The sequence below is a fragment of the Paroedura picta genome, chromosome 16 (genome assembly GCF_049243985.1).
Source record: "Paroedura picta isolate Pp20150507F chromosome 16, Ppicta_v3.0, whole genome shotgun sequence".
NCBI lineage: Eukaryota > Metazoa > Chordata > Lepidosauria > Squamata > Gekkonidae > Paroedura > Paroedura picta.
The window spans coordinates 12228291-12241047 of record NC_135384.1 but is presented as its reverse complement, the minus strand read 5'-3'; the positions used below and the strand labels follow the sequence as shown (position 1 = coordinate 12241047).

The 12757-nt window shown below is 45.8% G+C and overlaps 2 protein-coding genes across 2 annotated transcripts; one reads left to right on the top strand and one right to left on the bottom strand.

The window, feature by feature from the left end:
- The first annotated feature begins 548 nt into the window (after nt 1-548).
- On the top strand, nt 549-3044 carry LOC143826335 (uncharacterized). The gene is made up of 4 exons (XM_077315085.1): nt 549-1357; nt 1918-2001; nt 2181-2264; nt 2544-3044. The coding sequence occupies exons 1-4, from the start codon at nt 736-738 to the stop codon at nt 3041-3043; spliced, it is 1290 nt and encodes a 429-aa protein (XP_077171200.1). The 5' UTR covers nt 549-735; the 3' UTR covers nt 3044.
- Nucleotides 3045-3616: 572 nt separating this feature from the next.
- Nucleotides 3617-4951, bottom strand: LOC143825242 (uncharacterized). The gene is made up of 4 exons (XM_077313267.1): nt 4438-4951; nt 4103-4189; nt 3864-3983; nt 3617-3732 (listed from the first exon to the last, which is right to left on the bottom strand). Exons 1-4 carry the CDS (start codon nt 4778-4780, stop codon nt 3617-3619), a joined length of 666 nt encoding a protein of 221 aa, XP_077169382.1. The 5' UTR covers nt 4781-4951.
- Nucleotides 4952-12757: the final 7806 nt, after the last annotated feature.

The following is a 12757-nucleotide window of genomic DNA, read 5'->3' as shown; positions in this document are numbered from 1 at the left end:
GTGTAGTGGGTCTTTGTGTGGTTCCCAGTGCGTGCTTGTGCTTGGGTGCGGACAACCCCTTCCATTGGCGGCTAGACCTCCGGCAACCGGAGTTGCCGTCCCCCGTTCATTTTAAAAAATTTTCCTCTGAGCGTGCCAACGAACGGTCGCCGCTCGCAGTCTCCTGCTTAGCTTACAGGGGTTCAATAGACATGATTCGAGGTGATATCATGAGGGGCGGCTTATGTGTAGTGGGTCTTTGTGTGGTTCCCGGTGCGTGCTTGTGCTTGGGTGCGGACAACCCCTTCCATTGGCGGCTAGACCTCCGGCAAGCGGAGTCGCCGTCCCCCGTTCATTTTAAAAAACATTCCTCTGAGCGTGCCAACGAACGTACGCCAGTTACATGTCATGTTTGGTTGATTTATGCTGTGGCTGGTGAATATTATTGGGGAACTGCCGAGTACTGCCGCACTTGCTCTCGGTTGAACACCGGCATGCGTTTGTGTAATGGCGGACATTTTCCTAAAATGGCTCCCGCTGCATGTTCAAACTGCTCTTCTCGCGTGTAAACGAATACGCGCATGCGTTAAGTCAAACAACAAGGGCGCCAATCTGGCCATTAGGAGCAGATCCTGTTCCCGCGCGAGGAGTTTTGAACGTGACATGTGACCTGATGTGGCCAATGTGCGTGTCCCCTGCTGCCCTCCACCAATCAGGAGCCGGCTAGTCCCTTTGTCTTTGTGTGCGGGAAGGTATATGATCCGTTGCACCCTGCACCTCCCACCACCATTTTGCTCAGCTACTAGCAAAAGCAACATGGAATCGTCTTCTCAAGCCTCGTCCGTCCCTGCAACCGGCCGTGGCCCAACTTGGAGGGACGCGGAGATCAGGGACCTGATCGGGATTTTCTCGGAGGAGAAAATCCAGGACGCGTTCCAGTCCTCCCACAGGAATAGGGAGGTTTTTGAACAAGTGGCTATTAAGATGCGCGCCCTGGGCCACAACAGGACCGGCCTTGAATGCCGGTCGAAGACCAAGACAATGAGGGCAGAGTACATGAGAGCCGTGAACCATAACAAGGGTTCCGGCAACGAAAAGGTGACCTGCCCCTACTTCGAGGAGCAGCGCCAGCTGTACGGGGACGGGGAAGGATCCGGCAGGCCGAAGCGCGTCGGCCGGAGCCTTAAGGTGGTTCGGAAGCCGGCTGCCCCGGTCGAGGAACCACCCGCTGAGGAGGATCCCGGCGAGGGAACCTCCTCCAGCTTTCGCCCTCCACCCCCCGTCCAGCAACGAGCCGCGGAATCGGTAACGCTGGACCTGATCGCCATCGTTCCTGGGGAGCCAGAGGAGGCTCCTGAGCAAACGCCCCTTGCCTCCGGTAAGTGATTTTCTTTTTATTTTATATTTCCTTTTAAGCAAATGTGTGTTCTGACGTTTGGGCATCGTTTTCTCGTGTGTTCGTTGCAACGCATAATACGGTAGGCTGTGGAGAGCTTGCTGTGGTTACTATTTGAAACGGTTTTAATTTTATAATTTTATAATTTAATTTTTAAAAGATTTTAAAAGAAGGTAGGCTGTGGAGTGCTTGCTGTGGTTACTATTTGAAACGGTTTTAATTTTATAATTTTATAATTTAATTTTTAAAAGATTTTAAAAGAAGGTAGGCTGTGGAGTGCTTGCTGTGGTTACTATTTGAAACGGTTTTAATTTTATAATTTAATTTTAATTTTTAAAAGATTTATTAAGATGGTTGGCTGTGGAGTGCTTGATGTGGTTAGTATTTGAAACGGTCATGTTTAACCAACAGCCCCAAAATATTTGCAGCATGCCTCGCCCATAGGCCTTCTGCAGTACTTTGGCTCACAACTTTGGGAGCTTGCTTTGTGGTTCATGGTGTATGCTTGCTCGTTTTTCACTATTTTCTGCTCTTGTCCACAGAGACACAGTTGCCAGGGACGGGGCCCCTAGAGTCTCCAGCAGCACCTGACGTGGATAGTGATTCGGGGGCATCAACTAACATTGGTAGGTATTAGTAAAAATAGGGGGGGGGGCTGTTTTAACTGCTTTGTGCTTTTCTGTTTGTGCAGGGCAGCAGCACTGCTAAGAGAAAGAAGAGAGTCCCTCTGCGTTGCTGGTGTAGGCTTTGAAGCTGGCTTTGCCACCCTTTGGTCCTAGATCTGTTTTTTTTCCTTTTTTTGCAGATTTCATACCCGGAACACAGGAGGAGGAACAGCCTAGGGTGCTTGGACCTCCTGCCCGGCGCAGGCGGATACAGATTCAAGATGGTGAGCGTGCATGACCTGTTCCTTTCGAGCCATAGCTGCAGGACAATGTCGCTAGGCACTAACCATGTGCTCCCTTTTAATTGTTGAGAGTCCTGCTGTGAAAGTAGGCAAAAGTAAAAGCACACCATGGGCAAACAAACAATAGCCATGTGCTCGCCGGGGATTGTTTAAATTCTTGGCAGGAAAACACGGGGACAAAAAAGAACACCATGTCCACCATGGTGTGTTTTGACTTTTTGGATGTTACTAACAGTTTTGTTTCTCATTTTTTGCCAACAGAGGTTCTTTCAGATGAGGAGGAGGAACCACCCCTGGCTCCAGGCAGCCCACCACCTAGAGGTGCGCTCCCAGCAGAGGAGAGGCTTACGAGGGAACGCGGCAGGCTGAGGCGCGTCTCCGTCTTGACAAGCGTGGGAGAGAGGCTCCTTGAGCACTGCTATGAGGAGTCACGGCGTGCCGCGGCCGCTGACCAAGCCATGCTCACACTCATTGCCCAGGAGGGGAGAAAATTGAGGGCAGTCCTTAGAGAGACAAACCAAATCCTACGCGAAGGCGTGGAGGAGGTGCGTCTGATAAGGAGACTCATGGAGAGGGCTGTAGCGGTCATGGAAAGGGCCTACCCTCCACAAATCGCCCCCCCACCACCACCCACACCAACACCACCACTTCCAGCACCCACCCCACCGACTCCCTCTCAGAATGCCTCCACCCAAACAAGAAGGAGGACTATTCTCGGAAAGAGAAAAATAAAACCAGCAGACAAGTACTCCCCCTCCTAGTTTTGCCCACTTTTTCTATTTCATGTTATCTGTGTTTTGTTGTTTGTTGAATAAAGTTTATATTTTTGACTCTGTCTCTGTGTACCCTACTGTAGAATCTGCAAGGCTGAAAGCGGCCTCTCTAGTGATTGTGTATATTGTGGTACTGCTGTGTGGGTTGGAGGTTGGAGGGGTGTTAGTTCGAGGAGTTTTAGGAGTGTGGTGTGGGGTTAAATATGTGCGAGTTTAAGAAGTCACACTGGAGTCTTGTTATAAAATTTGCAATAACATTTTATTTTAAAAAACATTTTAACAGGGGAAAAACATTAGGGAATGAAACTTGGAGCCCCACCAGCACCACCACCCCCCACCCCCCTGGAAAACCAATTTTTTTTAACAAAAGTATACATTTAACAGGGGAAAAACATTGGGGAATGAAACTTGGAGCCCCACCAGCACCACCACCCCCCACCCCCCTGGAAAACCAATTTTTTTTAACAAAAGTATACATTTAACAGGGGAAAAACATTGGGGAATGAAACTTGGAGCCCCCCCCCCCAACCCCTACCCCAAAACACAAACAGGAAACAAAACTCAGGTCTCACCGCTCCCCTCCCCAGCCCCTTCCATCGCCCTAACTCTCCTGCACAGCCGTCCCACGGTCCCCCTAACTTTGCGCCGGAAGAGCTCTTCGTCCTCCTTCTTCTTAACTGTGGGGAGGGAGAAAAAGTACACATTAGTACCACACATATTTTCAAATTTCTTTAGTTTACATGCATACACTTTTAAGTGGCCTTAGCCACAGTGTGAGAAGAGTTGGGCAGTGGGGAACATAACCTACGCTCTTCCGCCTCCCTCTGTTGCCTGTGCTGCTCAATCTCCCCTTTCAGCTCCGCCACTTGAGCCTCCAGGGAAGTAACTCTGGCCTCCATGGCACGCAGCCTTGCCTCCACAGTTTCAGCTATAGAAATCAAACAAAGAATTTGATCACACTCCAAAAGGAAGCATCACATCAGGCTCCCATATGGCTCCGTGTGGGTACACACACATGGGTCTCCCTCACATACATAAAACTCTCACCTGCAGCCTGTCCCGAGGTGGAAGGTCCCTCTTCCTCCCCCTCCTCACGCTCAGGTGCTGTTGCCAGCTTGGATGGTGATTGTGTGGCTGGGCAAAGAAAAAGACAAATCATAATTAAAAGCACACAAAACAGAGATGAAACACAGCTGGTGGACACACCACAGTTAGAGTCTAAGCGCATAACCAAAGTGGTTCTACAGTACTGGCTGGCTAAGTCTGAGGGGGTTGACAGCATCTAAATACTTTCTCGAATTTCATTGGGGACAGTAGGGGAAAGAGGCAGCTAGTCATTCCATGCATGTTTAAGGGCAAAACACAACGAGGGCAGCACTCACCCATATGCCTCCTCATGTCCAGGGGGGGCTTCCCAGCCTTCTCCCATATTTTCACCATCTGGTCGTGGAAGACCGTCCTCCCACTTGGCTGCGGGATCCCCCCCCACTGTTCCAGACTGTTTAGGAAGTCCAGCTTAAGGCGCTTGAATTTTGTCCGGACCTGCTCCCAGGTCCGGACATAGCCCCTCTCCCTCAGCTTTGAAGCCAACACCAGGTAGGCACCCTTGGTGTGGCAATGGGTGCTGGCCATTAGGCGGCCAACACTTTTTGATTGTAGCACAAGCTCCAGAAGTGCCTCAGCCTCGGCGCGCTGCCAGAAGGAGCCCTTCCGTGGCTTCGGCATCTTCGGAATGACGGTTAGGGAACGAACGTGCGTTGCTCCGATCGACCACCCCGTTTTTTAAATGTATCAAAGCTGCCCACCAATAAAATTATTCCTTGGAACATGAGTGGATTGATCCTCCGGTTTGACAGGGGTCGCCAATACTTCCTGGCTACCCGCCTCCCCGAACTTTCCCCATTCAGCGCTTCCGTATTGTGTTTGTCAATTTCAGTGGGGAGTTAGCATTTAGGGCTGTCAAAGTGCTTTTGGACCAGAGAATCCCCGTTTTTTTGCTGGCAAAGTACACAAACCGCACAAGACAAGGTTAAACAAAGAACACAAAACTTTATTCAACAACAGAGTAGGAAAAACAATTAAACACGCCTCCTGTTTCTGTAGATGTGGGTGGCTATGGCGTCCCGAACCTTGCACCCCTCAGCATATATCCTTTTTCTCCTTGCTTCAGGGATGTCCTGTGTATCCTGAAGGACTACAGGTTCAGGTTCGTCCTCAGGGAAGGGGATGTTATGTCCCTTGTCCTCGCATATGTTGTGCAAAATCACACATGCGATTATCAGCGGAGTCACATTGTCAATATGTACATGGAGTCGTGACATTAAACAACGGAACCGTGACTTCAAACGTCCAAAGGCACGCTCCACTACATTCCTTGCCCGGGAGTGACTGAGGTTGTAGTGGCTCTGCACGTCCGTCCTTGGCCGCTTGTAGGGAGTCATGAGCCAGCGTCGTAATGGGTAGGCTCCGTCCCCGAGGACCAACGCCGGCACACGCACGCCCTCAATGGTGGCGGTGGGGTTTCCTGGAACAAAGACCCCTTCGTCCATGGCTTTCCTGAGGTTGGATTCCCTGAAAACAAGGGCATCATGCCTCCTGCCACTCCACCCCACCTCGGCATCGATAAACCGGCCGGAGAAGTCCACTGTTCCTTGCAGGAGAACAGAGCAAAAGTCCTTCCTGTTCCCGTACTCTTTTATGCTTCCCCCGGGGGCACGGATAGGGATGTGGCTTCCATCGACGGCCGCAAAACAATGCGGGAATCCAAGCCTGGCAAACCCGTCCATACTCTGGAATAAGGGAAAGAAAAGAATATAAGCCATTGCATGTCAGCGTGGGGTGTATCGCGTCTTCGTTGCTGACCTGTCAAACAAGAAAAAAAATTTAAAGGGCAAAAGGGAATAGAATGACACTCACCGCTCCAAGCCGGTCTCCGAGGCACACGACTTTGCTGAACAATTCCGCCTCCATGGCGAGGCAGAACTCCTTAAGGATATCGCCAACCGTAGTGACTCCGAGTCCGAATTGCTGGGCTACTGTCCGGAAGTACTGAGGGGTGGCCAAGTACCACAATGCGGCAGCCACCCTTTTTTCAACTGGAACGGGGCGCCGCATGCCAGTGACTTGCCTCTCCATGCGTCCACGTAGAGCCTCCACGAGTTCAAAAAATGTCCCCCTCGACATCCTGAAGTTGGCAATCCAGTGGTCATCATCCCAGCGAGTCCACACAAAATTCTCCCACCAGTCAGAGGATCGTTCGTCCACCCAGAACTGTCTGGGGAACCGGACCTCTGCCAGAGCTTGCCAGCGTTTCTTGGCCGCCATGGTTACCCTTACAGAACGTCTTCTGCTGCTGGTCAGCGTTCCGGCCACCCGTTCTCGGTACTCCGCGATAGCATACGTCCGACGCGACAAGGCGGTATTCATGCGCTGGACCACCGCGAGCATGTAAGCCAGCAATTGAAAAATAAGCCTCTCCATTGCAACGTTGACCTGTGCTGCGGGCAGTAGGCTACGCAAACAAAAGAGTGAGGCCGACCGCGTGTCTGCCCAGGTGCATATAAGCAGGTAACCTGTGGGCGTGTACTGTGGGCGGGGATTAACCAATCAAACATGTCAATGCATCTGGTTCCTAGAAAACAATAGAAAACACGTTCCAAGGGCGCCAATGATTGGACGATAACGCGTTGCTACGGGGTTTCCTGGGTTTTTTAAAAAAAAAGGGAACCCCGACAAGTTCGGCTTTAGGGTCGAGGTCAAAGGTGTGCCTGCAGTTTGATTGACGGGCACGGGAGGCCAGAAGCGCTAAAAAGGGACCTCCTTTGTAGCGATAAGACGGAGAACCGGAAGCCTGTGGGTTACGAAAGTGGCGAGAAGTGAAAGTGCCAAATTCCGCAAAAACCGCAGCTGTGCGTTACGGGCACGGCTAGTTACATTTCGCTACTTGAAGTAGCGCTTTCACAAACGGCAACCAAATAGCAACTTTGAGCTCTGTGTGAAATGGCCCTAAGGATTAAAAAATTCCTCCTCTGTATCTCACTTTTTCATGAATTCCTTAAAGAGAAAAATTGGTAGATTATCTCACTAGTGTTGGGGAAGTTACAGTGTAACTCCCTGCTCTCCCATAAGGCTCCCTGGCTGACCATGGGTCACTCACCCCAAAGATGCTGTGAAGGGAAAGGAAATAGTGAGGAGAAAGTGAATTGGATGGAAACCTTGTGTGCATCCCTGAGAAAGACTCACTGAGAACATTACTACTTTTCATAAACTCTTTGTTGCTCAACAGATCAGTATTAGGATTCAAATAACATAGTCAATATCTAGAATAACTACCTTGATTTCATTTTTAGTGCCTTGTCTCTAGAGCTGATTTGCTGAGTAATGACTGAGAATAAAAGATCTGTGTAAACAGGAGAGGAGACATTTTTGTTGTGTGTGGGGGGTATACTTTATTTTTAAATAGTTCTGCAAGTGGCAAGATCTCAAAGAAAACTTTCAAGATGAAAAGTGAAGATTTATTTTTACCCACAGTATGGCTTTCACAGCCAATCTTTCACTGAGAGAGAACCTGCTAAAGATGAAGCTAAAGAATGGAATGAAAACAACGTTCCAATGATCCGAGATTGGTTGCCTAAAATACTTTGTTTAAACTAGATGCTTACCAAAATAAAAAAGATATCGAGAACTTAGATTCTACCTGGTCTAAAGCAATACAAGAAATGTCATTGTTAAAAGTTTTGGTTGTAACCTTCTTCACCAATGTTGGCATGAGCCAATACCTGGAAACATGTTTGTTTGCATATTGAAGAGCTATATAGAGACCCAAAAAAAATCCAGTGTTTACAGAATGTAAAATGCATGCATGGATATAATAAATAAATATACTGTATTATCACTTGACTGGTTTCATCCCCACAGAGAATTAGCCTACTGTGCAGTTAGGGTACGGTGAACATAAGAATATAAAAAGAGCCCTTCTGGATCAGGCCAGGGGTCCAGCTAGTCCAGCAACGTATCTTATACAGCAGCCAACCAGTTTCTCTGGAGGGCCAACAACAAGGCATAGAAGCCAAGAACTTCCCCTTCTGGCTCTAGGATTCTAAAGAGAGGGAGGGAGGGAAGGAGAGATTAAGTTTACCTTTCAATGCAAGACTGTTTTCATTCTTGTTTGACTTCTTTAAAAAAAAATAGTGAGCAAGTGCTGATATTTTCTTGCCCATCCACAGACTCCACAATAAGGAGCACAGTCAATGTGTGTCTTATGGGAAAGAGGTTTTATATAAACGTCTGTTGTTTTTGAGTTCTTGGGAATGGTCTTCAAAGCCCAGAAGAGTTCAGTGACAGTAATCCCAAGATAAATTATTACTGCTTGTAAATTGCAATGAGCTGCTGATAAAAGTCAAAATAAATTATGGCTCCTTGTTTCAACCAAGAATATAATATCATCTTAGTCTGTATGATTACCTGATTGCCACAAGCTTCCTTGCACCAAAAAGGGATGTGTATAAACAAAACACAGGTGCACACAAACTATGTGGCATTATAGACATACTTTATTCAGATTTTCCAGGTCATTATCACCTTTATATTTGGAGTTAATTTTTAAATACCACTTTTAGCATCAAGTTCTACCTGCTTTATGGCAACCCCATGAGGTTTTCAAGGCAAGAGATATTCAGAAATGATATGTTATTGCATGGTCCAGCATTGTGACTTCAAGGTTCCTTGGTGGACTTTCCTACAAATACTAAACAGGGTCAACCCTACTTAGCTTTTCATGAATTCATTAAGGAGAAAAATTGGTAGATTATATAACCAGTGCTGGGGAAGGTACAGTGTAACTCCCTACTCTCCCCCATAAGGCTCTCTGGCTGACCATGGGTCACTCATGCCAAAGATGCTGTGAAGAGAAATTAAATTGTGAGGAGAAACTGAATTGGATGGAAACCTTGTATGTCTCCCTGAACTTCATTAAAATGGAAACACTGGCTGAGAACATTACTACTTTACGCTTTGTTGCTCAACAGATCAGTATTAGGATTCAAATAACTTTTAAAATATCTCAAATAACTACTTTGATTTCATTTTTAGTGCCTTGTTTCTAGAGCTGATTTTCTGCATAATGATTGAGAAGAAAAGAACTGGGTACACAGGCGAGAAGTGGCAAGATCAAAAATTAAACTTTGAAGATTAAAAGTGATGATTTATTTTTACCCACAATATGGCTTGCACTGCCAACCTTTCACTGAGAGAGAACCTGCTAAAGATGGCAAAAATCATAAAAATAAAGACATCCACTGTTCACCCTGCATTGAGAAGAAGTCAGACTTCTTTCACATGTGGTGGAAATGTGGAAGTCCGCTCGATTAGAGATAAAAATTCCCCACAATCCAGATACAGTGTTACTAAACTATTTTCCTACAATTTCAGGTTAATATAAGATAATCGTTTTACATATGATTACAGCTTCCAGGAGGGTGGAAGCTAAACAATGGAAGGAAAACAACATTCCAGGGATCCAAGATTGGTTGCCTAAAATACTTTGATTAAACCGATTAAACAAAAATATAGAGAATTTAGATTCTATCTGGTCTAAAGCAATACAAGAAATGTCAGTGTTAAAAGTCTCAGTTGTAACCTTATGTTTTTTTTTATTGTATAATGGTGCAATGTAGTGTATATCCTTTACTGTTTTGAACATATGTCATTGTTTTTATTAATATTTTAAAATTAAAAATGTCTCTGCAAGAAATAGCAAAATGGATGTGGGTGCCATAATTTTGGACATGTATATCTGAAAAGCAGGGGCAGAAGAGATGAAAACACAACTATTTGTTCCAACTACATATTAAATGACTTTCCCCCCTCCTATATGTATATGTATATCCCATATATAGAGAGATGCACACTGAACTGAGATTACAACATTTTACAATAGCATGTCCATTATAAAACTGAGGGATTTTGTTCACTGGAGAGAATAGGATGAACATAAAAATATAAAAAGAGCTTCTGTATCAGACCAGTGGTCCATTTAGTTCAGCATAATGTCTCATACAGTGACTAACCAGTTCCTCTTGAGGTCCAGCAACAAGGCATAGATGTCAACATCTTCCCATGATGTCGACTCCTGGCTCTCAGACTCAGAAGTTTAGTGTCTCTAAACAGGTTTCCCACAGTCACCATGGCTAGTAACCACTGATAGGCCTATCCTCCATGAATCTATCTAATCCCCATTTAAAATTGTTTATTCCTATGGCCATCTCTACATCCTCTGTCAGCTTTTTATACCTTTGGTCATCGCTACATCCTTCAGTAGCTAATTCCAGTTTTGATCATGCTCTGGGGAAAAACTTAAACTAATACTAGCACATTATATCTTGTCTTATATAGAATATTCAGAGGACAATCTTGCTGTATGACCATGAAGGTGGATAGATCAAAAGCAGAGAAGACACACACAGAGAGAGAGAGAGAGAGAGAGAAATGGACTTTACCTTTCACTGGAAGCATTTTTTCATTCTTTTTTAACTTTTTTTTTATGGTGTAAGGTAAAGGTAAAGGTATCCCCTGTGCAAGCACCGAGTCATGTCTGACCCTTGGGGTGACGCCCTCTAGCGTTTTCATGGCAGACTCAATACGGGGTGGTTTGCCAGTGCCTTCCCCAGTCATTACCGTTGACCCCCCCAGCAAGCTGGGTACTCATTTTACCGACCTCAGAAGGATGGAAGGCTGAGTCAACCTTGAGCCGGCTGCTGGGATTGAACTCCCAGCCTCATGGGCAGAGCTTTCAGATGGCTGCCTTACCACTCTGAGCCACAAGAGGCTCAGCAGAGTTCAGTGACTAGTCCCAAGATAAGTCATTACTCCTTGTCAACTGCAGTGAGTTGGTAAAAAAAGATTAATTATGGTTTCCTCTTTTCAACCAAGAACATAAAATCATGTGTTAGGTTCATAGTCTGTGTTATTACCTGATTGGAAAAATCTTCCTTGCACAGAAAGGTATATGAACAAAACACGGGAGTACACATTGTGTGGCACTATATACATCATTTATATTTTCAAGGCCATTATCACCCTTATATTTGAATTTGGGTTTTACCTTTGTTGTCATCAATCACAAGGCAATCCCAAGACATTCAACCTTTCAAAGGTGGCTTATCAATGCTTGCTTCTGCATTGCAACTTTGGGGTACCTTGGCAGTATCCAATATAAATAATTACCAGGACCAATCTGATTTAGCTTTCAAGATGTGTGTAGGGGGGGGGGGGTAGGTAGCCTGGGCCAACCCTCCTTAGCTTCCAGGATCTAGATAGATTGGATAGTCTGGACTATCCAAGTGAAGACAAAACTTCACCTATTTCCACAGAAATGTGTTATAGGATCCATCTAAGGCTGTGAAACACAACACTTTATTAGAGAGCACTCATAAAGTAAAGTAGGGTTAATGCTTTATATGCTGTCTTGCAGAAGAAATTAGTTATGTCCCTGAAGTTCTTGTTTGTGAATATGGTATGTGTGTTGAGTCTCTGCTTCAGAATCATTAATATTGTTTTTTAGCTGAATTATCTAAAACAGTGGTTCTTAACCTGGGGGTTGGGACTCCTTTGGGAGTTGAATTACCCTTTCAAAGGGGTCATGACAGGGCAACAGATTGGCTGTGGAGGCCCCATCCACACAACAGCTTTGAAGGGTAGATCTAGATAAAGCGTTCGTCTGTCTGGAGCAGCAGAAAAGAGCGAGATCGGCATGGTGCGACAAGAGAAACCCCAGAAAAAAAAATTATATGGAATCATGAACAATGGATCTACACACCATTGGTCCGTTTGGGTTTAATTTCTGTGAAAGAACACATAAATAATTTTAAGGTTGGGGGTCATCACAACATGAGGAACTGTGTTAAAGTGTCGTGCCAATAGGAAGGTTGAGAACCACTGATCTAAACCATGACTAAGTTTCATAAATTTTGAAAAGGACAGTAGCTAGGGTTGTCATGTTTCCTTGGCCACCTGTGTGTGGGGGTGAGGGATAGGCGAGGTAGGAGGCTGGGAGGTGGACAACAACCATCCTCCCATAATGCTTTGTTGTCTTCCCCATTCCAAAAGTTATTTTTTGCTAAATGGTGCCTACTTGGACCTTTCTTTTAATTGTGCTCCTTCATGCTTCCTTGCCTCCCCCCTTCCACCACCAAGGTGCTTTTTAAATATGGTTATGACATTACAATGAGCCTCTATCTGGCCAGGGTGGTAAGGCAGCCAACATGCTGGGTGAAGCTCTGACCATGAGGCTGGGAGTTTGATTCCAGCAGCCGGCTCAAGGTTGACTCAGCCTTCCATCCAAGGTCGGTAAAATGAGTACCTGCCCGTCTGTCTCTCTCTCTCATTTTTCTATCTATCTGATTCCATCTTTCTGTATTTAGTACAATTCCAAGCACAAATGAAAAGGACATTTAATTAACTATTTTAATCACTTGATAACAAAACTATTTTTGTGTTGTCATTCTTAATTTTAAGAAATTTAAAAAGCTAGGTATCTCAAGATTGGCCAGCAGATTCAGGATGATCATTAGTGCTGCAGTACCAGTAATGCGGGGAATTAGAATATCCTGACCTGGCTTATCTCTAGAAGCCCCCGCTGAAATTTAAAATGGAAGCTCAGGTGGACTGGGGCAGGCAGGCTGCAGTATCAGCAATCAATGAAAA

Coding starts and splice junctions, on each gene's coding strand:
- LOC143825242 (XM_077313267.1), bottom strand. CDS start 4,780: ATGCCGAAGCCACGGAAGGGCTCCTTCTGGCAGCGCGCCGAGGCTGAG. Junction 4,190..4,437: donor GGACATGAGGAGGCATATGG/GTGAGTGCTGCC, acceptor TTCTTTGCCCAG/CCACACAATCACCATCCAAG. Junction 3,733..3,863: donor ACAGAGGGAGGCGGAAGAGC/GTAGGTTATGTT, acceptor CCCTCCCCACAG/TTAAGAAGAAGGAGGACGAA.
- LOC143826335 (XM_077315085.1), top strand. CDS start 736: ATGATCCGTTGCACCCTGCACCTCCCACCACCATTTTGCTCAGCTACT. Junction 1,358..1,917: donor GCAAACGCCCCTTGCCTCCG/GTAAGTGATTTT, acceptor TCTTGTCCACAG/AGACACAGTTGCCAGGGACG. Junction 2,002..2,180: donor GGGGGCATCAACTAACATTG/GTAGGTATTAGT, acceptor CTTTTTTTGCAG/ATTTCATACCCGGAACACAG.